The 26,887-nt window shown below is 46.6% G+C and overlaps 1 protein-coding gene across 5 annotated transcripts in view; it reads left to right on the top strand.

Moving 5' to 3' along the window:
- Positions 1-26,887, top strand: part of PTPRF (protein tyrosine phosphatase receptor type F) — a 570,835-nt gene that overhangs the window by 443,946 nt on the left and 100,002 nt on the right. For all 5 annotated transcript variants that reach the window (XM_054037699.1, XM_054037700.1, XM_054037697.1 and 2 more), the window contains one exon: positions 17,925-18,035. In XM_054037699.1, coding sequence (XP_053893674.1) covers positions 17,925-18,035 — 111 coding nt within the window. The remainder of the gene's footprint in view (positions 1-17,924; positions 18,036-26,887) is intronic.

The raw sequence follows: 26,887 nt of genomic DNA, 5'->3' as shown, positions 1-26,887 counted from the left end.
TGAAACATGGCTCTGCAGAAGACCCCCAATCGCTCTCAGTGCAAGTTTGATGCCTCATTCCATGGTGGCCGTGTATGTGGCTGCTTGACCAGATTATCCCAGGGTAGTTACGCACTCTGAGTTGTTAGCAAACACGTTCTCTCCAGCTATGCTGCTTCACATAGATGCCCACTCTTCAGATGTTACTTGTGATTGACAGTCTAGAGCAGTGTTTCTCAAAGCTGGTGTGCCCCTTGTTCAGGGAAAGCCCCTGGCGGGCCGGGCCGGTTTGTTTACTTGCTGCATCCGCAAGTTCGGCCGATCGCGGCTCCCACTGGCCACGGTTCGCCGCTCCAGGCCAATGGGGGCTGCAGGAAGCGGTGCGGGACGAGGGATGTGCTGGCCACCCTTCCCGCAGCCCCCATTGGCCTGGAGCAGCAAACCGCAGCCAGTGGGAGCCGCGATCGGCCGAACCTGCGGACGCGGCAGGTAAACAAACCGTCCCGGCTCGCCAGGGGCTTTCCCTGAACAAGCGGCGACCGGCTTTGAGAACCACTGGTCTAGAGGCTATTGCTATTGTCGGTTCACTGGAGCACTCAGCCGTCTGAGAAAGTGATCCTGCAAGAAGCTGAGCACCTGCTTCTCCCGCTTCCATTACAATAATGCCCAAAAGCCCCAATCAGGATTGGGGCCCTTTTGCACTGGGCCCTGCACGGACACACCGGAGGAGATAGTCCCTTTCCCAAACAGCTTACCGAATCCAAGAACATTAAAACTGTTTATTTCATCAAGTGTGGAAGGTGCTCAGAGTCTGGCAGGAGACTCTCGCCTCCTGTCAAGATCAGGTTGTAAATCCAGAAAGCAGATGTGCATCTGGCTGAAAAGAAGAACTGCAGAATAGCACTCCCAAGAGGCGAGGGGGCCCGGTCCAAAAGGACACAGTTCCCCATGTGAAGGGTGTGACATGGCCCAGACAACACCTCTGCCAGCAGACAGCCAAAACGTTTAGAGAGATGAACTACAGAGTAAGAATTTGTCGTTCTTTGAATGTTTGTCCATGTGGCTGTCAGTGCATGAGGTGTATGCACACACCAGTAATGGGGCCCACTCCGGTAAAGCTCTGAAGGACCACAGTTACTGTGCAAGGTAAGTAACCTTCTCTCTTGTTGTCACATTCCTGAACAATAGCTTGCCTTAAATAGGGCTTCATTCGAAACTAGCCAATATCAGCTGAACTGAGCTCTCTGGGATGGGGGTATTGCTAAACCCAGCCCCCTGCTACATTCAGTGTGAGATATCGGAAACTGGAGTCGGGGGGAGGGAGGGTTACTTCCGGGGGGGGATTTAAGGGTGAACTATGTGTTAGTGAAGAGGTACTGGATTGACAGCCTTAAGGCGAGTCTGTGTCAACAGAAATCAGCCCCTCATTTTCCACCAGTGGGAAGTGCTGGGGCCACCCAGCCGCTGGTGTTTCTGCTCTGGGTGGAGCCATCGGACCCACCAGTAAAAACACTAACGTCCTGAGCGCACTAATGCTTCCATCATCGCTGTGGTGGCTGCAGCTGCACCAGTGGGGAATTATGGGTCAGGCAAGGCCACAGAGACTGATGTCTACATTTATCTAGAGAACAGGTACATCACAGACAGTGGCAGTGCCCGCTTCCCCTACATACTCTCCTGCCAACGTGCATCAACCTGCACCTCCAGCAAGGGAGAGGGCCCAGGCTCCATGTCCACTGAGTCCCAGGCTCATTTAGTGCCAGTTCTTGAGGTGGTGAACTGATAAGTTCTCCTCACTTACAGTGAACACTTCAGCACAGCCAAAGGACTAGGCTGAAAGCTTGTAACTGGGATGCCCTTTGTCATAAGCCTGTCTGGCCATCACAGGACACAAGCTGGGCTCAGTTATTAAGCTGTTCAGGTGTTTGTCATGCTGCCAGTTTCATGGTCTGTGCTGTAATTAAGCCCTTTTGGGGTACGAGGGGGAATCGGCCTTATCCTATGATTTTGAGGCCTTCTTGCCTGTGTTCTTTCTGCCATGTTGAGCATCCCACAGGGAAGTGTTATAGGAGCACCTCGAAGGCCGTTTTCCACAAACATCCCCACATCAGTGTTCCTCTGGGTGGAGAAAGAAATGTCCCAAGCCTGGCAGGGTAACTAGGCCCCTGAATGAATATTGTTCTTCAGCACCGTGAGCCTCCTGCAAGAGCTGGCTTATGCTGCTAGGCCAGGGGGATTGAGCTGTAATGCAGGAGACGATGAGCCCATTGCACTTAGCTTGAGGGAATCTGTTTCAAGTGTGCACTTGCTACTGGAGCTCTGTGTAGACAGTCGCGTATCAGAGAAAAGGGCCTAGCTACTGTGGTGGGTGGATTTAACGACTGGCTTCAAATCTCCGCGGTGTCAGCGTAAAACTATAAACCCCACTTCAGCCGGCCCAGAGCAGGGAAGGGTTCCTGGGTTCTGCTCCAGGGATGTGATGTGCCTGTGTGGGGAGTGACCATCTGTGCTGAGGCTTTTTATGTGGGGGTGGAATAGGCAGAGAAACCCAACGGCTTCAGAGAAAGCTGAGCACTTACCAAACTCTCCACCTGGGCAATGAGAAATAACCCTCTGCTCCCTGTCTGTGCAGCATCAGTGCTGTGCAAGCATCTCTGGCTATCACTGTTCTGTCAAGGGTAGCGGCAGTTACCAAGATAGATAAATAGGCAGCAGATTTACTATGGCAAAGGAGAGATTACCCACAACTTCAGCGACAGCAAGATCTTCCCTGATGCTTCACTCATCTGTGGACAAAAACATCAAAAAATATAACCAGCCATAAAGTTAAAATGGAGTAATGTCATCTTGGCTGAGGAGAATGCTACGATGAGCAGCCAGAATTGCTATTCCTGATTTGAACAAGGCCTCTGCCTAAAGGAACAGTAGTTAAGCGAGAGAGATAATAAGTGTAAATATTTTAATTACTTTTTAAGAGGCAAGTTAAACATGCTTAAAATCTGCCTTCTTTGTATTTACAGAAACTCTTTGAGTGTCTTTCTTTGTTTCCCATTGGGTGAGCATTGTTGTGGATAATGGAATGGGGAGCTGTAAATCTGAGATACACAGCACTCGTGTATGCATACTGGTATTTATTAATCAATACACTGAACATGATTTGACACTCTGTGTCCTGTTTAACCCTGTTTTTCTGTCTGTTTAAATTCCTCAGTTTTCTTTGGTAAGTGCTTGGTATTCAGATCTTACAAATCTGCATAAAACCAACACCTACCATGAACTGCCTACAGATTAGATATGCATGAATCTCTCCCTTGTACTAACAGCCTTCATATGTGCAAATTAAGACCAAGGGGACAAAACTGGGGATTAGAGGGGTTCACTGCCAATTTGCCTACCTGGATTTCCCCACACTTGAATCTATATATTGTTCATTAACCACATAGTAAACTCAGGGTAATAACTGGTTGATGCCCCACATGCTAATCTTAAACCCAATGATAAAACAAACTTTTGCTGTCTGTTGCGTCAAGTCAACTGGACCTCAGTACCAAAAAGCCCTCCTTATAAGATGCACTGCATTACAGCATGTAAAAATGATCTTCAGCTCCCTTATAAAGAGGGTAAGGATTCTTTCCTCTAGCTACTGTCCAAATGAGGGAGGCATGGCTGGTGTGCCATTGTTTCATCATGGGATTAGTAGAAATTCTTTGTAGTTTTGTTTGAAAATATTTTCTATATAAAGTTAGTTCTACATGACACTAATCTCCATGCCAGAGGGAAGTAATACTGGGTTTGTACAAATGTGTTCTCCTGGAGGCTGGCTTTGCTCTTCTGTCCCCTTAATTTCATTTCTTTAAATGAGCAGATTTTGTCCCACTGGTCATTCTAACCTGAAAGCCAGAATGTGCCCCACGCCAGCGACCATGTGCTTAGCACCGCGACCCTCCCAGCACACTCACGCTCACACACCACCCAGTCTCCACTACCCCACCCCTGGCTACCCAACAAAGGGCACCGCACCATCTTTCCAGTGTCTCTTCCATCTCAACTGCTTGAATAATAATGAATGCGAGTGGGTAGGCCAGTCGCCAGCACCTCCTCTGCAGCGCAGTGGGCGGCTAGGAGCAGAATGGCAAACCCCGGGCTGGAGGCTACACTCCTGGAGCAATGAGCTTTACTAACCTAAGAGTGTCACTCTGACTTTACTGCACATCAGTTTCTTTTTATTTATTCCTGTCGCGCTAATACAAATTCTAGCTTTAAAAAACTTTCTGCTTTTTAGTTATAATTTTCTTCCTTTCCTCTTTGTACTAACGCTTCTCTCTAATCTTATTTGCATTCAAATTACCTCACCAGGTGGTACACCAATCAGAGGTAAGAATGCTGAAATGTGTCACATCACTTCATTTCCTGTCTGCCCTGCTCCTTCTCCACCAGTGTTTCTCATCTCCAGCTTTTTCTCTCAGCCCTAACTCTGCCAGTGCTCTTACTCATCTGCACTCTCCCACTAGCGTGTTGATTTGGGTTTATTTTTAGTGCGACTCCTTGCAGAGTCATCCATTGCAATGTTGCACTGTTGAAAGGGGGTTATTCAATGGTTATTCAATGGAAAGTTTGCAAACTGGAAACACTTCTCCCGTGCGTCCCAGAGGGGCCGGCTCCTCCTGCGGCTTCAAGAACTCTCTGAACTTCTGTTCAGCACGGTACAGCCGTCACCTGCTGGGTGTCGATGCGCAGGGAGTTTTGATCAGTCGCTGTGGTGTCAGTTTAAGACTGTAACATTTTCACAAGAGAACAGTCAAACCTTTTGTCACTCTGCTGCTGACAGGCATGAAAATCTAATCAGATGAAAATAAATTCTAGAGAGTTCAGGCTAATCTGGCTGTGAAATAAGCAGCCCCTTGGTTTGAGAGCTGTGTGTAGTGAGAGTGAGGGAACAGCCACTCCTGAGGAGACCCAAAAGCCTGCCAATCCCAGGTTCCGGCTGCTTTAAGCCTTCATTAGTTAAACCCACCTACAGTTTGACAGCCCAGCATGCACAGACTTGGACTAGTTTTTCACAGCCTGTGTGCACCAGTAATGACTTTCCCATTGGAGTGTTGGTTTTCTAGCCTAATACTCACAGTTGTCCCTTTATATTAACTTTACTCTGTTAATCTGTGTTACACGGTAAGACCCTTTGAGTTCTCTTGTGATTTCTGTTACCACTGTTGACTGACCCCTACATTTCTTGATAGAATTATTACCCCTCCAAATTGTTACAATCTCATTTGTCCAATGCTGCTGCTCCTCTCCTCCCCACCCTCCACTGAATCACTGCTGGAAGTTAATAATTTGACTCTTTGGAACGGGTTCTGTTGCTGTGGATTAATGTTTTCAGCTCCTGTAAAGTGATTTTAGAGCAAATATGAATTGCTGTTTCATGTGTATTTGCATCAAGTTGCCTGTGTAGCAAATCTGGGTCAGGGGAAAAGATTGAAACTATTTATTTATAAAAAATGAATGGGTTTATGTACGTGTCATTCCTACCTTTGGAATGCTTCAAGATAGACAGCTGTGATGTTACAAGCTATTTAAACTATTTCTTCATCTCTATTCCTATTACAAATCCTAAAAGGAAGGGACAGATTGAATACTAACTAGCTGAGTGCTTCCAGCGCTGCATACACAACACATTGCATTTCTTGGGCCTTTCCTTGCACAGCTGTCTGATGACATTAGTGACTCAGCATCAGAACCGGGTGGATGTTCCATACCTCCTGCTTGGGAACTGAGCATCTCTCTGTAATAAGAATCATCCATCTCATAAAACATAAATTCCTCCCATTCAAATCCTGACAAGGTATTTTAAGAATGTGCTTGACATTATTTAAAATGTATGTGTCCTGTTTGAATGTCAAAGACGACATTTCTATGAGTGCAAACAGAAGCCATGTGCCCCTTTCTGCCTTTCCCTGAAGGATTTCTGCTAGCCTAACACCTTTTGTTTAAAGCAGAGGTCGTTGAATTTCTAAAGATAACAACTGATTAGATGAAACCACTTTTCTAAAGGAGAGGTTATGTCCACTTAGATGTGACTGTTCTGCCACGTTCTATACCCAGCTGCACTCTTGTTCCGCCTTACGGTAAGTTCACTGCTTGAGCTTCTCTAGAATCCATGAACCTGGTCCGAAAGGAAAACTGACTCTGTTTGAACAATCAGTTTGGGTGACCGTTGATCTAACTATCTGTATAATTCTCTGTTGAGAGGTGTTTGATGTGTGAAGTAGCTTGGGAGTTTCAAGCATTAGCCCAATACTTTAAGGACAGGCCTAGACCACTGAAAGACCCATTTGCAGGAATCAGTGCATGATCAACAGGAGATTGATAAGAAATTCCTTCCAAACAGTCCTCATTGAGCCACGATGAGATTTATTTCTGTGACTAACCTTTTCTTTTGGTCCTGCTACTACAAAACCTGTCCTTTCTGTCCAAGCCTGCTGTCATTACTCAGCCACAGAGAGACTCTTCTATTAGTTATCCGGTATTCTTAGCTCCAGACGTTCTCTCTCCGCCTTTCAGGTGAAGCCCTGGCTGATGGCCAGTCCCAGAGTTCTGTTACACTGTTCAGAGACGTGGAACCAGCGAGTGATTGGCATGTTAAACAACAGGTGGACGAGGAATGACAACCGCTCTAAGTCTGAGGAAATGATGCCTTGCCCTCTGTTTTCAAAGTATAAAACACAATGTTAGTTTTCTGTATTGCTCTGGAATCGAGCTTAATCAACCTTTCAGGGAGTCTTTTGGCTGTTCTCTCCTGCCATGGTAGGTGTGTGGAGCAGGACATAGAGTTCCATGGGAACATTAGCACTTCATAGGTTACGTACCAGGTACATGGGCAGCGCCAGAAACAGTAAAGGGACACCATCAGCTTTAGTATTCCCCTTCCTTAACCTGTCTTTACCACACTACTGTCACAGGTAACACCTAAGATTCCTGTATGTGAGGGAGACTACAAGGAAGGGAAGTATTTTCCTTCGTTCTTTTGGTGTGTGTTTGTGCTTTCGATGGTGCTTTGTGTATGGTCGTTTTTGCTGTTTCCCTTCTTGTTTCTCTGGGGTTTTCACTCTCAAAAAGGGGGAAAACAAATATTTTTTAAAATGTAGAATGTGATTGTAAAACCCCAGACGTTGGCAGGGAGACACAGGCGGGTAACTACTGGAATTGTTGGTCACTCATTGCTTGTAGACTGACTGGACTTCAAGTGGACTCTGTCCCTCTAGAACCACATAAATCCGTATTCCTTCTGGTTAGTATTGTAGTTCACAGCTGATACTGAACCGCAAAGATTTATGGGATCCTTTCCAATACCTGGCACTGAGAGCTCAGAGCCATCCAAGACCCAGTAATGTACCAGGAGACCAAAAGAGCCACTGCTTGTATTCTATACCTCCCTTTTCTCCTATTTGCCCACGTTCGGTTTCAGAGGTCCAGTCACATCACCAGCTGCCTCATTGGCGTATATCAGAGTTGATTCCTCAGCAGCAGCACAGGCATCCGAAACAGGTGCCTAACATGCCAATCATCGGGGTCTGGGATGTAATGAACGTAATGAGCACTAACAAGGAAATTATTTTTGTAGTTATCTTGTTTGCATAATTGGCGACACTGATGGGCTGGGTGTATTTGTCTATAATATCTGGAAGTTGACTGCATTATAAAGTACCAAGTTCATACTACTGCATGAGCCAAAGAATCCTAGAAATGCTTCTTTTAATTATTACCTTGTAAGAGACTTTTTAAAAAGTGTTTGATATCTGAGTCTGTCCCAATGTCCCTTTAGTGAGCACAGATTCCTTAGGACAATTTACCACAGCATCAAACTCTTGCCATCTCCTCCGATCAGATTCACAGTCTACATCCTACAGTCCCCACTCCCCATGCCAGCCCTTAAAAATCCATCTCTAGTGCTTCTGGAGGGAGGTGGGTGGCGTGCTCTCCCCAGCCGCAGAGACAGCTCTCCATATGGTGCTGGGATATCTGCAATGCCGTCTGTCCTTCGGAAAAGGGCACTCTGGTGGATCAGGCAGGATTCTCACAAGCCCAGTCGGATCCCCTGATAGCTGGGCTGTAAAACTCCCCTGTGCAGCTCTCACTTGATCAGAATTGTTTTCCCACATCCAAAAAGTGACCGAAGCGAACTGGAGACCACAGTCCAGACACTCATCAGATTTTTTCCCATGCCTGTTTTATACATGGCTTTTTGCTCTGTTACTTCATTCAGTTGTCATTAGCATTATTAACATGATTAGACTACCAGGTCTGTCAAGGCCAAAACATAGTGTCAGTGTCTAAGGCAGGTTTTAGAGCTGTAATGGAGTGGGTGGGTTTATGTCACGTGTCTCTTCCATGTCGTGGAGCCGTTTCTGCAGCTCACCTTTAGGACAGAGTTAGAATTGGTTCTCTCCTCTCTTTGTGTTGATGTGTATAAAGCACAGGGGGCGGCTACTTTTTCTTTGCTGCTAGTGAGAGTGTTTCTGTTTGAATGGAGCAGAAGCCAGCGTGGCTCCATTTTACTGATTTCCATTGGAGATGCTCCAGCCAAAGCAGCGTATGTCAGCAAGAAGTGACCTACAGAAACAGGGTCTTTAAATTACTTTAGACAAAGTCCTGGATTTAAAAAGGAGCTGAGAGGGGATCCCCCTCTCAATGTGGTGCCTTTTAGTGAGGGGAAATGGAGGGCACCGGGCCTCAGCACCATGGATAGTTTCTGCTCCCCAAATGGCTGACATGGAAAGCAACTGCGGAGGAAGCCACACATTGGATTTCTCTCTCGTGGAGAACGTGGGCAGGTTGTTCAGGGCAGAGATGGGGAGGAGTGAGATAAATAGGCGCCCAGGGATGCAGGTGGGTGAAATTCTGTCTCCTGTAGAGCCGCTGGCTGAGCAAGGAGAGTGTCTGCGTCAGTAGCTGGGATCCATTCGCACCAGCATTGTGACCCTCCTTACAGAAATGCAGCGGTGATTCCTCTGACTCCTGGGCATTTCACTTGTGTTCATTCTCGTAGTCCAGGGAAAAGATCAAACTCTTCCTGTCTTTGTGCCCTCGTGGCTGAGTCCAGGAGTCAAACGGGGGTGCACATGTGCCTGGGAGAGCTCCATGCAGAAAAGTAGCCCCGAGAGAAGCCGCGCAGAGCTCCCGGTGGGTCTGCGGGATTCCGCTGAGCAGCGCAGCGTCTCCTCTGGCTGTTTCAGGGTTCGGGTTTCAGAGAGTTAAACTTGTGTTGGAGCTAGAGAGCTTTTTACACTGAGTTACAGACAGGGGAGAGAGAGTGGAGCCCAGCCCGCCCTAGCGTATCTGCCAGGCTGGTGGCCTTATCAGGATCTGCCTTCCCCATGTTCCGCACAATGCGCTTTTTAAATGTCACTTTTAAGCACTATCATTGCCGCTAATGATTTTTCCTAAGCAGCACGACTGTATTTGAATAGATAGGAATCTCGGAGAGCTGCTGCGGGGCTGTCGTCTGCGCCCATGTTGAAGGAGAAAAAAAGAAAACTCCAAAATGAAGCAGTGATTGGCACGGAGGCCCAAGTGCCGAAGAAAAAGCTGCTTGTCATTCAGCAGCAGCTATTTCTTCCCTCAGCTCCAGAAAGTCCAGCCTCATCCCTGTTCTCCCTGGCCCCGGAGGGCAGCCAGGGGCTCTTCTCAGAGCTTGCAGTGCTGTGCTGTGAGCAAGATCAGCTTAGCACCGCCAATGCCTCTCCTAGCAACCTGTGCTCCCCCTGCCCATGGTGGGGAGTGGCTGAGCCCTGCTTGGGAGGCAGGCTGAGGGGTTTTGCTCCCATGTCAGCGGAGGGCAGTGTAGCCTGACACCTGAGGCTCCCTTACCAGTGGAAGAGCTGGCAGGCGTAGCAGTGTGCTCCCTCATTCCTTCAGCGATGCCGTGTTTGTTGTTAGTGTTTTAGGGCTTACCTCCAGGTGTGGTGCTTGCTAGGGCAGGCAGCCCCACATAAGTCGGTGTCCTCAGCCAGAGTCCTCCGTGTAGCACGTGCTGCCCAGAAGGGAGCGTTTGCATGATCGCGCCCTTAGACATGTTTTAACAACATTTACGGTCACAGTTTCTTTGTCTAATCAACAGTGTGGCTGTCATGTCACTAGGAGGTGGGGCTGGGCATCTGCCCTCTGAATCCTGCCTAGCCGGAGCCCCGTTGGGTGACGATGGTGGTAATGATTAACGCTTATTGAGCAGCTGTTAGCCCCTAGATTTCAAAACACTCTCCAAAGGCAGGTCCAGGTCGGTGTCATTTTTCCAGGTGTACAGAGAGAGATATTGGGGTGGAGAAAGGGGAAGAGACTTGCCCAAGGTCACCCAGAAAGTCAGTGGCAAAGGTCTCCAGATTCCCAGCCCGTGCCCTTGCTATAGGGTAGCAGAGCATAGAGGAAATGACAGACGCAGTTTTCCTAGCACTAGGAAGTGAGTAAATGGTTAATCGTTAATTTGACAACTATCAATCAGAGCAGTTGCAAAGAACTGATAGAATTTACCAGTGCTTGGAAACTCCCTCGGCTCTGTGACTTCCATCAGCTCTGCAGATGGGGGCTGGTCAGGACCCATTCAGTCCTTCGGATCGTTCCCTATGGTAGGCTTTCTAGTGCCTTGTCCAAACAAGATGTGAATTTCTCAAGCGATGAGGCTCCCAGGAGCCAGGTCCACGGCCTATAATATATGAACATACATAAGAACATAAGAACGGCCGTACCGGGTCAGACCAAAGGTCCATCTAGCCCAGTATCCTGTCTACCGACAGTGGCCAATGACAGGTACTCCAGAGGGAGTGGACCTAACAAACAATGATCAAGTGATCTCTCTCCTGCCATCCATCTCCATCCTCTGACAAACAGAGGCTAGGGACACCATTCCTTACCCATCCTGCCTAATAGCCATTAATAGACTTAACCTCATGAATTTATCCAGTTCTCTTTTAAATGCTGTTATAGTCCTAGCCTTCACAACCTTCTCAGGTAAGGAGTTCCACAGGTTGACTGTGCACTGCGTGAAGAAGACCTTCCTTGTATTTGTTTTAAACCTGCTGCCCATTAATTTCATTTGGTGACCCCTAGTTCTTGTATTATGGGAATAAGTACATAACTTTTCCTTATCTACTTTCTCCCCATCACTCATGATTTTATAGACCTCTATCATATCCCCCCTTAGTCTCCTCTTTTCCAAGCTGAAGAGTCCTAGCCTCTTCAATATCTCCTCATATGGGACCCGTTCCAAACCCCTAATCATTTTAGTTGCCCTTTTCTGAACCTTTTCTAGTGCCAGTATATCTTTTTTGAGATGAGGAGACCACATCTGTATGCAGTATTCAAGATGTGGGCATACCATCGATTTATAAAAGGGCAATAATATATTCTCAGTCTTATTCTCTATCCCCTTTTTAATGATTCCTAACATCCTGTTCGCTGTTTTGACCGCCTCTGCACACTGCGTGGACGTCTTCAGAGAACTATCCACGATGATTCCAAGATCTTTTTCCTGACTTCTTGTAGCTAAATTAGCCCCCATCATATTGTATGTATAGTTGGGGTTATTTTTTCCAATGTGCATTACTTTACATTTATCCACATTAAATTTCATTTGCCATTTTGTTGCCCAATCACTTACTTTTGTGAGATCTTTTTGAAGTTCGTCACAGTCTGCTTTGGTCTTAACTATCTTGAGCAGTTTAGTATCATCTGCAAACGTTGCCACCTCATTGTTAACCCCTTTCTCCAGATCATTTATGAATAAGTTGAATAGGATTGGTCCAAGGACTGACCCTTGGGGAACACCACTAGTTACTCCTCTCCATTCTGAGAATTTACCATTAATTCGTATCCTTTGTTCCCGGTCTTTTAACCAGTTCTCAATCCATGAAAGGACCTTCCCTTTTATCGCATGACAGCTTAATTTACATAAGAGCCTTTGGTGAGGGACCTTGTGAAAGGCTTTCTGGAAATCTAAGTACACTATGTCCACTGGATCCCCCTTGTCCACATGTTTGTTGACCCCTTCAAAGAACTCTAATAGATTAATAAGACACGATTTCCCTTTACAGAAACCATGTTGACTATTGCTCAACAGTTTGTTTTTCTATGTGTCTGACAATTTTATTCTTAACTATTGTTTCGACTAATTTGCCCAGTACCGACATTAGACTTACCGATCTGTAATTGCCGGGATCACCTCTAGAGCCCTTTTAAAATATTGGCGTTACATTAGCTATCTTCCAGTCATTGGGTACAGAAGCCGATTTAAAGGACAGGTTACAAACCTTAGTTAATAGTTCAGCAACTTCACATTTGAGTTCTTTCAGAACTCTTGGGTAAATGCCATCTGGTCCCGGTGACTCGTTAATGTTACGTTTATCAATTAATTCCAGAACCTCCTCTCGTGACACTTCAATCCGTGACAGTTCCTCAGATTTGTCACCTACAAAAGCGGGCTCAGGTTTGGGAATCTCCCTAACATCCTCAGCCGTGAAGACTGAAGCAAAGAATCCATTTAGTTTCTCTGAAATGACTTTATCGTCTTTAAGCGCTCCTTTTGTATCTCGATCATCAAGGGGCCCCACTGGTTGTTTAGCAGGCTTCCTGCTTCTGATGTACTTAAAAAACATTTTGTTATTACCTTTGGAGTTTTTGGCTAGCCGTTCTTCAAACTCTTCTTTGGCTTTTTTTATTACATTCTTGCACTTAATTTGGCAGTGTTTATGCTCCTTTCTATTTGCCTCACTAGGATTTGACTTCCACTTTTTAAAGGAAGTCTTTTTATCTCTCACTGCTTCTTTTACATGGTTGTTAAGCCACGGTGGCTCTTTTTTAGTTCTTTTACTGTGTTTCTTAATTTGGGGTATACATTGAAGTTGGGCCTCTATTATGGTGTCTTTAAAAAGCACCCACGCAGCTTGCAGGGATTTCACTTTAGTCACTGTACTTTTTAACTTCTGTTTAACTAACCCCCTCATTTTTTCATAGTTCCCCCCTTTTGAAATTAAATGTCACAGTGTTGGGCTGTTGAGATGTTCTTCCCACCACAGGAATGTTGAATGCTATTGTATTATGGTCACTATTTCCAAGTGGTCCTGTTATGGTTACCTCTTGGACCAGCTCCTGCGCTCCGCTCAGGACTAAATCTAGCGTTGCCTCTCCCCTTGTGGGTTCCCCTACCAGCTGCTCCATGAAGCAGTCATTTAAAGTATCGAGAAATTTTATCTCTGCATTTCGTCCTGAAGTGAAATGTTCCCAGTTAATATGGGGATAATTGAAATCCCCCACTATTATTGAGTTCTTAATTTTGATAGCCTCTCTAATTTCCCTTAGCATTTCATCATCACTATCACTGTCCTGGTCAGGTGGTCGATAATAGATCCCTAATGTTATATTCTTATTAGAGCATGAAATTTCTATCCATAGAGATTCTATGGAACATGTGGATTCACTTAAGATTTTTACTTCATTTGATTCTACATTTTCTTTCATATATAGTGTCAGTCCCCCCACCCCACTCCACCCCCACCCCACGACCTGTTCTGTCCTTCCGATATATTTTGTACCCCGGAATGATTGTGTCCCATTGATTGCTCTCAGTCCACCAGGTTTCTGTGATGCCTATTATATCAATATGCTCCTTTATCACAGGGCACTCTAGTTCACCCATCGTATTATTTAGACTTCTAGCATTTGTGTACAAGCACTTTAAAAACTTGTCACTGTTTATTTGTCTGCCCTTTTCTGATGTGTCAGATTCTTTTTTATGTGAATGTTTATCGTCTGATCTGGCCCTTACATTATCCTCCTCCATCCTCTGCTCCTGACTAGAACCTGGAGATTCTCTATCATCAGACTCTCCCCTCAGAGGGGTCTCTGTCCGATCCACATGCTCCTCTGCAGCAGTCGGCTTTCCCCCATAAAGATATCCCATCTCATAGAACTGGAAGGGACCTTGAAAGGTCATCGAGTCCAGCCCCCTGCCTTCACTAGCAGGACCAAGAACTGATTTTGCCCCAGATCCCTAAGTGGCCCCCTCAAGGATTGAACTCACAACCCTGGGTTTAGCAGGCCAATGCTCAAACCACTGAGCTATCCCTCCCCTGCAAACAAATGCATCACTGCCTGGGGGATTTTCCTCCTCCTCAGCGTACATTGTGCCCCTTTCCCCAGCTATGGCCTGGCCCCTTGTTTCTCTTCCGATAATTCCTCTGTGGCATGCACACCCTGCAGATATTTGGGAACATGTAGATCTCCCTGTGTCTATCACTTCGCCATTCATTTTCCCACTAGAAACGCACTGCTGGTTGCCATCACAGTATCATGGTGGGGCAGCTTCCTGTTATTAAGTATTTTGCAGGCTCTTCACATTTGTTTAGTGGCGGTTTTGTTTTTGTAGCGGTCAGAATCTCTTTTCTGGTACAGACTGGAGGTTTCCTTTTACCTCCTTCATCTCTTGGGACCTCTCAAGCGTTCTCCAGGCCGTGCTCTGTGGCCCTGGTCACTGTTGTCTCCGTGTGCCCATAGCTGTACTGGACATATCTCAAGTTGCTTGCGCAGGGGCCTGACTTGTTGCTGAAGCATAGTAGTATACCCTGAAAGTGGTGTTCTCAGAACCACGCCCCTGTCCACACCGGCCATGGCACGCAGCAATCGTGTTTCATCTGCAACAGTCCTCTTTGCAAGTCTCTTCCTTCATCCCTCCCTTGCTTTTTCTCTCCTCCCCCACCATAGCTCTGACATTTGGGTGCCTTGAGGTTAAGCACCTATAGATTGGCTAAGTAATGGTTAAGGAAAGTGGGGAGGTCATAAGTCTGCATTTGCATGTAAGCCCCAGTGAAGTTTACTTACTAGGCTAAATAACAAAGAGGATATCGTCTTGTGTTGCCCCAACCTCCCGCCCCCACCCCCCCGCGTCCTCAAACAAACCCTCTCCCCTGTATTTACTGGTGCTTTCAACCCAAGCCAGCTGGCTTCTCTGGCTATAGCCTAAAACCAGAGTGTGAGACTTTCACTTGGACTTGGTAACCTTAGTCCTGAAACCCCAAGGGGAGAGGCAATTCTTGATTTTGTTATAAATGGAGCACAGGATCTGGTCCAAGAGGTGAATATAATGGCATTGCTCAGTAATAGTGATCATAATATAATTAAATTTAACATCCTTGTAGGGGGCAAAATACCAAAGAAACCCACCACAGTATTGTTTAACTTCAGAAAGGGGAACTACACAACAATAAGGAAGCTAGTTAAATGGAAATAAAAAGGAACAGTCACAAGAATGAAGGGCCTTCAAGCTGCATGGAAGCTTTTTAAAAACACCATAAAGAGGCTCAAATTAAATGCATACCCCCAATTTAAAAAAAAAGAAAGAAAAGGTAAGAGGACCACACACAAAAAATGACACCTTGAAAAAATAACTCACTTGATATTGCCCAGTTCTGTTCATTGTCTCTGAAGCTTCTGTCTTTGGCCCCTGACAGAAGACAGGATATTGGGCTAGATGGACCATTGGTCTGACCTAGTATTGCTGTTCTTATGTTCTTTTAACCTGCCCACGTTGTGGTGAGGATGCAGGATAAATCGCTGCTGATAGTCCTCTAGTGCCTTCCCACAATCCCTCCTCCCCTCCACCCCCCTATGTGCCCAGAAGGACAGAAAAATTCTCCCATAATTCACCAGGAAGGAATCCTAGAGCAGCTCCGCTTCCTGCAGCACAGAGAACCATGGGATATGCTCCTAGACGTCCTAGTGACACATGCAGGGGAATGCATTTCCAATTACGACACAATATTTTAGCTATGGCTTTGCAGTGTGGTGGTCACGCCTGGGCTAAGTTAACCTGGGTGCTCAGCACCTGAGTTAACTCTGCAGAGAAGACACATCCTAGAGAGTAATAGGAGGAAATTAAGAGGGAGTAAAATAGGCTAAATATCAGAGAGATTGTCCCGCCAGTGAGTGCTGCTAGGTTGTGGCACAGGGTCCCTATCATTTGGCACATTTAAAACTGAATTGGACAGAACACTACTACGCTACAATCGGGAGCCATCCTGCACGGGCCCCTGGATACGCACTAGGTGTTTTCCATCTCTAGGGTCTGGTCTTCTCTCCAGCTTGTCAGGGCCAGGAAGCTCCCTCCCACTCTGCTGCCTCTCTGAGCATGTGGAAATCCAACATTTCCCCTGAATTCAGCAATCACGCACGAGAGATGCTGGGCTGGCCCCGCATTCCGAAGGGGTCCCGAGAGCTCTGTGCTTTGGGGAAGCTAGCAGGTTGAGAGATTGCAGTAGCATGTTTTCTCTGTCTTGCTGAAGCCTCATTTTCAGCCCTAATGCAACAACAGCGAGGGCTTTGTGCATCATTTGTATTATGTGGCAGAACTCGGGGAAGTTCATTTTTTTTTTCTCTGTGACACACAGACTTCTGCTACAGTCTCAATTTATCCTTCTAAATAATGTAGGTGGCGGTGGTTGATTCACATCACTTTCTCTTCTCTTCTAATGATATGAAAACCTGAGTTTGACCTCCTCCGCTTGAACTGAGAAGAAGGGAGATGGCAATTTCTGCAGCTATTCACAGTGCTGCTCTCCACAGTTATTCTGAACTGTGGCGGATGGAAGTGGGTTCAAATTCTTACAAGCAAAGGGGTTAATGTTTTCTTCTAGTTCAAGTATGTGGTTTGTGAGCAGAGTTCCCCTCCGACAAGCTGCTGGAGCCAGAAAAGTCTGAGCGCTTGGGGGTGCGTTAAAAATGAATTCCTTGTTGCCGTGGGAAAGCAGGCAGAGTAGCAGAGAGAGCCGTGTCTGGGCATTTGACCTTAACAGTGGCGGGTCACTTTTTATTCTGGTCACTAGGTGTATTCTGGGTCTGTATCATTTTCTCACCTCTTTTCATCTAGGCCCCACCTGCAGCCCAGTTAGCAGAGTTTAGTTCAGCCAGTTTTAGGTCCCATCCGTACAAGGTGGAGAGCAGACTTGGAAATGTTAAATGTCATTCCAGCCAAACTGGTGTGAACATGGGTGGGACAGCCAGTGTGGATGGGGGTTGACCACAGTTCACCTGAGAGGGTTGGAAATTACATGTAAAATGTTCAGGCGCAGGGTAGACATAGCCTTGGTCTCGTGTGGTTAGCGCGACTCTCGCTATGATCTGGGGGCTGTTGTTATCATTTGTACCCTCGGTGTGCCTGGCACGCTAGACATGCAACGAGATCCTTCTGTGCCCAGAGACGCTTCCAGCCTGAGTGAAATATTCCCAGGGCGGAAAGAGTGGGAACAAAGGCAAAGGGAACTCTGTGATGTCCTTTGTTCTGCAGATTGTTTGCTTTTGCTGTTTGATTCCGTCTGTAATCAGGTGAGAGTGAGGAAAGGACTGGCATGGAGCGAGCTGATTAAAGGCAAGTCTAAAGATTTGGTGGAGAAGAGGGAGGATGAGCCGGCAGAGCAGGCGGCAAAGCCGCGGTTCTGTTCAGCAGAGGCCATGACTGTGGAGGCGTAAGAAGCAAACAGCAGTGGTTAGGCTACGTTTTGTTCAGCTGCTTTGATTAGAAAAATCTAATTTTAAAGTCTGTTAAAGGTCCTTTCATTAGACAGGAATCCTTTCCAGCCAACGCGGTAATTAACATGGAGCTGTATGTGTTTTCTTTATTTAAGCAGTGCATTTAAGTACCTGTGTCCAGTGGAAAGGCATCAATAACTGGTTTTCCCATGCAATTAAAAAAAAACTCACCCTCGCCAGCCTTTGACAAGAGCATGGACACCCTGGGGCTGCAGCTAGGTCCCACTGAGAGTCTGAGGGCTGCAGTTGGTGGTACACTTACCCAGGAAAGCTACTTTTCGAGTAGGGCCTGTGTTTCTCGTGTGGTGAAACTGTTCAGTTGTCATGTCTGGACTTGCCATAACCTGGGTTGTCTATGTCTTCTTGTTTGTGCACAGGGGCTCTGCAAATAGAGAACAGTGAGGAGTCAGACCAAGGCAAATATGAATGTGTTGCAACCAACAGTGCAGGAACCCGCTACTCTGCTCCAGCTAACCTTTACGTTCGAGGTAAGAGCAGCTCTCTCTCCAAGGGTCACTCTCTCCCTGTTTAATGAACTGTGTGGCTTTGCAATGAACAAGTATGTGGTCCTGTCTTTGTGCATCGATAACACTTTGTGGATTGTGTGACTTGAGTAGCCATTTGCTCAAGATTTGACAAACTAAATCCAAACGCATGTTTGAATAACATCAGCCTTGACTCAAATTAGCAAGACCTGGAAATCCATCTTCACCAAGCTTGTGTGATGCTTCTGTTGTCAAAAGAGCTGAGCTAAGGCCAGAATTTGAATTCCTTTGAATTTCCTCACCTTGTGGCACAATTACGTAAGGGGAGGAGGGGTGTTTCAATCTCTCTTGTATAAAGACAAATCTTCAGTGGAGAAGTCTAAAATAAAGTCCCATTCACCTGCTAAGCCAAGGCTTGTCAGTTGTGGATGAGCAGGTCTTTAGCTGCCTGCTTTGGAATGTTTAGCCATAAAAACTAGAGAACAGAACAGCTTTTTGACGGTTTCTCAGTCAATCTTGTATCTGCATTGACGATGGATCCTATGGGTATTAAAGATACACACTAAGAACCCTTCTGAAACATAGCTGCTGTTCATGCGAAGAAACCACTTTCTAATGGTTATTGTCTTGCCTTTTTAAAACTCTTGTTTTCAGAATACAAAATTGACCAGACTTTACGGCTGATTGACCTCTGGCCTAACCTATTTTTCTAGATTAAATAAATCTGAATTACAAGTTTGGAAGGGGGGGGGGGGGCGGTCTTTAAATAGTTGATTAACTCTGTTCTGTTCATCAAGAAAAAAAAGTGCTTCCCTAGTTGGGATCTGGTATAGCCAGAGCAACCAGGTCAGAAATCCTTGAAAACTGGTTTGGGATTTGCCCAAGGGGTGTGATGCTACCTAAAGCTTTTTAGGAAGGTGTTTAGAACCCAACTTTATTTCCACATAGTAACTCAAGACACTGACAACTGTTGGTAAATAAAATCTCATCTTCATTTCTTCCTCTCTCTCTCCCCTTTGAGAACAACCCCCAAAGCCACCCTTGGAAGCTACAAATGCTTTGGTCAGTGTGAAGAGAGGAGAAGATGACGATAAAACGTCACATGTTGTGTGTTTGCTTCTAGGTGCCGCTTCGTGCCTTGTGCTCTTTTTGTTTGCCTCTAGGTGCTGCTTCTTGCACTGGGTTCTTTGCTTATTTGCCGGGGGGGGGGGGGGCTCATTTTGCAACATCAAGAATCTTTGGCAAACTAAAGTATCAGATTAAACATGCTCAGAAGATTAAGCTTTCTCTGTGTAGTGGGACCACTCCTTTGACTCTCTCAGTATAATTATGGATGATTTTAAACTCCCTGTATTCTTATAAATTCATTTTTCAGGCCAGCTATAGTAAAATTCATCCCCAGGTTGTCACTTCACACCCTGAGGGAGAGAGTGTTCATTTGAATGGATCACACTGGATGTTGTTGCACTGACTTTGGGGGTATTCAGCCTCCGTGCCACAATAGCTGAGTGTTTTCCTTCCTGTACATAGGATCAGTCTATGAAACATACCCCGTCTGTCATAGAAATGCTATGGAAAATACTGCTAGGAGGCCAGTATTTCAGCTGAATGCAGCAGCTTCTAGGGATGGAGAAACCTCATCTTCAATCTTGCTGGTTTCCCATTCATGGATGTTCATTCTTTATTTACCAATAGAATCCCTTAAGACTGTAAGAAATACAGTAAGCAATAGCACTTGGCTTGCTGCACCCAAGGAGTTGCCTGGTCTGCATGGGCTTGGGGATGAGAATGGGTTTACACATGGATGAGAGGATCCAGATGCTCCATGAAGAGAATGCTCCAGACCTGTGCTCAGTTCATTTTCTGTTTACCAGTGCTTTCCTTTTGTGTACATCTTGGACCAAGCCTCCTTTTATTGCACATCATCTTTACAATGCAAGTCTCTAGCCTGCATGATCCTGATAAAGCCCTGCAGTATATAGAAGACAGGTTACTCCATAAATCGTCTCCAGATGAAATTCCCCATATGTCCTGGTTCCCAGATAATATTTATTGCTGAGGTATCTGATATCTAGTGTTTTACAAAACAAAATGTTCATCATGAATTCACTAGTTAGTGGCTTCAACAAGTCAGCCAAACCAAGAACCATAGCTTATACCTTTATCAAACTGAAAAAAAATGGTTCCCTTGTCTCCCATGTCTGCATTGCAGAATAAAAAAGAATCCCTTGTTTCTGCCCATGTGGTTATTATGCTGTACTGTGGTTAGTTAGAAGAATTGGTAACTTTCAATGGGGTCCTTGGAAAGTGCCTACATATTTGCTAGAGAAGACATTAATTAATGCTAAATTACAGTGGAATTAAGTGTTCTAGCTACACCACCACCACATCATGGTTTCATAATGATTGACCTTATTACAATGAATACCCAAGGAATTAGCTACTTACTGGAAAGTGGCTGAGTATTGCTTCTATTGTAGTTTTGTGAGCAGAGGTATTAATTTCCATCCAGTGGTAATTCTCAGGAGTGCTTGTGCCTGCTTTCATTTATAGCCTATTGTTTTTTTAATAGTTCAAATGTTTGTTTATCACTTGGCTCCTGGGGTTTCTAGTTTTTGATCATTTCCTCCCCTTTCCCATCCCCCAGGAAATGCTTTGTGGGAACCCTGGGTTACAAAGCACAGGCTCATTAGCATCTTTATTAATCGCGCCCCTCACACTAACAGAGGAAGTTCCTGGGTGCTGAGAGTGAGTGTCCAGGCGCTGCCCAGGGCTTCCCATATCACTAAAAGGAGGAGGAGGATGGAGCTGGCTACTCCGCAGTGTCTTGCCTCTGTGAATCCGTCAGAGCCAGCACTTCAGCACAGATGGACTTCATTAAAAGTTATAACATTTCCACACAAGGGATTTGTAAAGGAAAGTGGATGCGTTTTCCTTCAAGCTGTTATTTTCATTGTAATAAGTGTGCTGAAAAGCTGCCCTCAAAAATGTTCTGCTTCTAAGCTGACAGGTCTGTCTGTCTGTAAAGCGAGTGCTCGGACCACGCCACACAGCACAGCCCTGCCCTGTGTGACTGACAGAGCACTTCACGCTGAATGGCTGGCTTCAGCCCAGAATGGTTGGCAGGAGATGTTTTGCACTCTCTGGAGAAGCAAAAGCATTGAAGACCATGCCAAAGAGAGGAGGATTGCAGATCAGAGAGAGAGAATCTATAGTGCTCTCAATGGGGTACAGCCTCACCTGGCCATTTGAGAACCGCAGTTCCTTCTGTCCAGCTGCACTTTGACACGCTGCTTCGACCCCTTGCCTAGTCTGTCAGAGCAGATCGGGAGTCCAATGACTGTGGTTTGTGTGCTGTTATTACAGTAACGCCCTGGAGTCCTCTTCAGGGTCAGGGCACCCCATGGTGCTGAGAGCTGGGGAAACACATACGAAGTCATGTTTCTTACAGTCTAATTTTAGACAAGACGCAATACGTGAATGTAACAGCAGGAGCGAAGACAGGCATAACAGTAGTAGGACCATGTTATTACATTGCTGTGTTGTGTGCCCAGCATAATGGTGCCAATTCCCAGAAGAAATAAATGTCTTCCATCCTCCACTTGGCCTCTGGTTGCCTTCAGCTGCCCACAGAGGCTTGTGAGTCAGCAACGGGTTTTGCACTGCCATGCCACCAGGCTCCCCGTGGCTCTCATAGCTGGGAGGCACAGGCTAAACACCTGACTCTGGCCTCAGCCTTGGTCTGTCGTGCAGATGGGATCAGCCTCAGCCTAATGTATACTAAGCCGCTGGACGGGGAGACTGCATGGTATAATGTCCTCCTAGAGCACGACAGTATTCTCTAGACTGGGCCCCATGCTGCTGCTTGCGGGAGTGTAGCTGTAGGGTACCCTCAGGTTTGATTAGGAGATTCTATATTCAGACGTGTTCGGGGTAAAACAAAAATAGCCGTTGTCCGGCAAATGGCCTTTGTTATAGATGCCACTTTTTGGACCTTCAAGGCATGGCTAGAGCAAGTCGTTGGTGTCTGGGTAGGTGAGACAGACACAGAAAATTCTCCACTCCAAAGGGTCTGACACATACTGTACATTACAGAGCAGGAACCTGCAAAACTGGTTTTCAAAAAGACAGCTGTACATGAGGGCCCTGCCACAGAATTATACGTCCGTAAATTAAACAAGATCACAGTCAGTATAAATGGTATTATTATGATGCCTGTATATTTTCCTGCTTTGTCTCTTAAAAAGCCGGGCTTGTATTTAATTTGGAGGGGGTAAAATCTGCCGAGTTTCACCCTGGAACCAAATTAAACCAAAATAAAATTAGGATTGCAAGTCACTCTGGTCCTGGCAATAGCAATCCGATGAGAGCGCAGCTAGCATCTCCGGGCGCGTGGCTGCGGACTCCAGAGCTCTCCCTGGAGCCAAGTCACCTAACCAACCAAATTGGCTGCCTGACTGAGACTGTGATTTGTGTGTCTGTAAAGTGCTGAGCACATTGTGGGCGCTGTGCACATCACAATAATGATGCTGAATGACGAAGGTCGGCCTGGAGCAATGGCAGCAGGATTTGAAATATTTCAAAAGGAAATGTTTTGCTTATCTAAAATTAAAACCGGCTAAAGTAGCAACAACAATCAAAGCTGAGGGCCTTGCCGATGGGACAGTCAAAGCTGAGGGCATTGATCAAATGATGAGTGATCAAAGCAGAGGGTTCTTGAGAAAGGGTGATAGATAATAGGAAAACTGTTCTGCTACGAAATACTACGCCCACGCCTCCAGCACGTGCTCCGTGTCAGTGCCTCTCATTAGTGCTGATCTGGTGGAGCTGTACAAATCCAGAGAAGGGCCCAAAGAGATGTTGCAAAGGCCAGGCCTGGTTAGCGTGGCCAGGAGAGAATGTATTACTCACAGGAATCTGGGAAGTGCCATATTGGATCTGACCCGTGGTCTGTCCAGTTTGGCCTCTGGTCTGTGGCAGTGGCCAGCCCCAGATGTTCAGAGGAAGGAGCAAGCCCTGCAATAGTAGCTATGGAATGACCTGTCTGCAGGGAAAGTTTCTTGCTCCCCCCCAGATCGTTGGGGTGTTGCCCGAACCATGAGGCAGAAGAGGTGGTTACATCCCTTTGAACAATGATTTTAAACTTTTTTTTTCTGGCGACCCAGTTGCAGGCATCAATAATTTTCTTCAACCCAATGGAGCTGGGGATCAGGGGTTCAGAGTGTGGGAGGGGGCTCTGGGCTGGGGCAGGGGGCTGGGATGTGGGAGGGGGTCAGGGCTCTGGGCTGAGGGTGTAGCACAGTGGGGGTGCAAAGGCAGGCTTCCTGCTTGTCCTGGCACCACGGACCACGCTGCACTCCGGAAGCGCCCAGCAGCAGGTCAGGCTCCCTAGGCAGAGGTGCACAAGCACCGTCCCCTCTCCCCCAGCCAATGGGAGTGCGGAGCCGGTGCTCAGGGCAGGGGCAGCGCGCGGAGCCCGTGGCCCCCCCACCTAGGGGCCAGACCTGCTGCTGGCCGCTGCCAGGACGCAGCACGATGTTGGAACAGGTAGGCACTAGCCTGCCTTAGTCGGGCAGCACCGCCAACAGGACGTTGAATGGCCCGGTCGCCAGTGCTGACCAGAGCCACTGTGACCCAGTCCCTTCCATTCTGCGACCCAGTTCTGGGTCGTGACCCACGGTTTGAAAACCATTGCCTTTTAAACCTCCTGGTGGCTTTTTGTTTTTCAAATGCACTATAACAACTCCGGATATTCTTGTTAACCATGTAAACCTCCAGTCTCTCCTTCCATCCTGCCAATCGCAGAATCATAGAATATCAGGGTTGGAAGGGACCTCAGGAGGTCATCTAGTCCAACTCCCTGCTCAAAGCAGGACCAATTCCCAACTAAATCAGCTATGCTTGTGACCTCAATGATAATGTGGCAATAAGTTCCATGGGCCAGCTGGGCTTCATGGGGAGAAGAATTTACAGCGTTCCCTTTGATCAGTTTGAAATTTGCCACCTTTCAGTTTCATTGTCCTCAAACATCCCCTGGCTTTTGAGGTGAGACAGGGAGAACAGCCATTTCCGATGTACTTTCTCTGGCCTATTCATTATTTTGAATATTTTTATCATGTCCCCTCTTATTCATCTCCTCTAGAAGGCAAACAGTCTTCTCAGTCTCTCGTCATATGAGAGTTTTCCTGTGTCCCTAATAATAATTGTTATTAAATAAACAGTAGTTCTCCACCCTTTTCTCAAAGCGCTGTACAGATGTTAAATAAATAAACCTCATCACTGATTATTCCTTGCAAAGCCCTTTGCAGGTGAAAAGTGCAATCTAGGGACCATGTCTGATTATTTATAAAATGGGCTTTATGAAACATGGAATCTAATTGGTTGATATCCAAGGATGTGATACAGCTACATGGGTAGGACTTGTTAGTTATATTTCCCCCACACACACAATATCTGGTATAAAATATCATATCACTGTACTAGCTAAACATCACAGATCCTCTCATTTCCCATGCACAAGGGGCCACACGCAATGGAGCTCTGAGATTGTGCCATTATAATTGTGTGCATGAGTGTGTGTGCACTACAAGTGGGAAGGAACAGATGGTGTTTGTGTCTCTCCGCTATCACTAATGCACCCACCATTGTGGCTCTTGAACATCCTGTATTTGTATTTGTGGGGGGAGGAGGGTCTTAGTCTCAGTTCATCTGGGATAAAACAGCCAATTTCTCCTTGGGTAGTTCTCCGCTGTTGAGAAGTGTGAAAAAGGAAAGTCACAGTCCCTGGGTCTCAAAATACAGGTATGTGAATGAGCAGGAACAGGTTAATTCCCTCTGGGCTTTCCTAGTCTTGGTGGTTTCTGTCTTTAGACTGTCAGGTCTTTGGGCAGGGCCTGTTGATGTAAAGCGCTTTGAGATCTGCTGATGCGACGTGCGCTGGAAGAGCTCGGAATTATGGTTCTAAGGTTTATCTCGTACAGCACTGAGTGCACTATTGGTGCTCCGCAAACGCGGAGAATTCCCTGAGCAATGGCAGTGCCAGTTGGACGTGAGCTCTCGGGGGGGTTAGAAATTGTTTGCTGCCCACTCTGCGGCGCCTTGGCAACCTACCGGTATTTTGTTAAGCTCGTGATCGTTGTGCTCAGCCCTGTGTGGACATATCCTAGGCACAGGCCCCATCCCTACTGCAAGAGCCTACGCTCTTGTGTCAAATATCTGAAAGCAAAGACTCTTACCGCCCTACAGTCCTGCTGTCTGAAGCAAGCTGCTGCGGTAAGAATAGTGCTGCTGCTGCATAAAATGATCCTGTCTTGGAAGAGTCTGAGCCAGATTCAGTCAGCATGGGAATTTCAGTGTTCGGAGTGCTGGAGCCATCTGATGATCTGTGCTGGCAGGCACGTCTCTGACATGGCCTTGATCTTGAGGCTTCCTCGCTGTCTCTCCCCCGATTGGGGGGAGAGTGATTTTTTTCTGTCTGGTGTGATTGGCTGCCCCCTAGTCATTCCCATTGTGACTTGACTTACATCAGTGTTCCCAGAAAGGCAGATGAGTTTGAATCCTTTCGGGACACTCAGGGTTCATGAGACACTGTGGACACATGACATGCAATGGCTGATCAGGCACCCCTGGGTGCGGACACACACCACATCTCTAAATCCTCTGTGCCCTCATGGCCCAAATTCCTCTGCAGTTTTCACTGTCACTATTCAAAGTCCAGTGCACTGTAGAAAGGTGACAGGTCTGTTGGTAAGACATACTTCCGCAGCGTAGGAGTGACAGGGATAGAGACCTGGAGATAAGAGAGAATTGGAATGGGAGCTGGAAGGAGAATTAACTTTCAATTCAGCGTGTATCAGCCTTTTTACAGACAAAGTAACAACAGCAGAAATTTAAATATTAGCCAAAGAAAGAAGAGAGAGAGCTTTCTGTCTAGTCTTTGTGAAACAGCCTGCTGGTTATGTCCTAGAGTCCGTTAATATAATAAGAGATTAAGAGATAATCCAGCAATTAGTGATGAGCAACGGCCTCGAAACTTGTTTTTGTCTGGCAGGCTAGAAAGTAATCTGTTTGAACTAGCTTGTCTCACATGAGTCCCTTCACCTCTGTAACTAATCTGAAGTGTAAATACTTTTGGGAAAGCCGTTGCCAGAGCAGCCAGCCCTCCAGACATGCTGACAACCTCCCGATCCCTTCCAGCTACACAATGCAGCAAACATTGTGCCAACCTGAGATTTCCAAGGGGAAACCTGCTGATCCTCCGGTAGGACCAGCAGGCATCAGTCTGCCTGCCCATCCTGAAGGCCAGGTCATATATATCTGTGATTCCTTGGCGACTGTAGATATCTAATGCAGCCACCACTAAGGCATGCTGTGACCCACTGACCGACTACGGCTCTCGCAGCTGATGTGTTACTGGACCTTGCCGTTAAATTAGGGTTGTGGCCTTTGTACCTTCTTCTTACTGCCCTGTTCAGTCACAGGGGTCAATAAAACTGACTTGTTTCCTCACATTTACCCCAGCTCATTTGTACCCCAGTCGCATGCTGCTGCTGCTAGTATTAGTACACGCTGCGCTAACATATGGGCTGTAGGACCGTTTCCGTGTATTGTCTCGCACAGTGCACTGGCCTGCGGCACCGCCTCGTCTCTCAGTGCAAGGGCTGCTAGGAAGTGTGACCTCTTTCTTGAGATGAGATGAGCTAAGCTGAATCTCAGACCCTCTTGACCTGCTGAGCCCCCAGCAAAAGGTGGGATGTGTTTCTTTAGGGGATGAGAGCGTCCCTCCTGCTACCGTATGTGGGGTTTTGCCTCTGTGTCTGTACAGGGGGAGAAGAGAGAATACCAGCTTTGAAAGG

The sequence above is a fragment of the Malaclemys terrapin genome, chromosome 8 (assembly GCF_027887155.1).
Source record: "Malaclemys terrapin pileata isolate rMalTer1 chromosome 8, rMalTer1.hap1, whole genome shotgun sequence".
Classification (NCBI taxonomy): Eukaryota; Metazoa; Chordata; order Testudines; family Emydidae; genus Malaclemys; species Malaclemys terrapin.
Note: the sequence above shows the minus strand (reverse complement) of the source record. Positions and strands in the feature narration are given on the sequence as shown.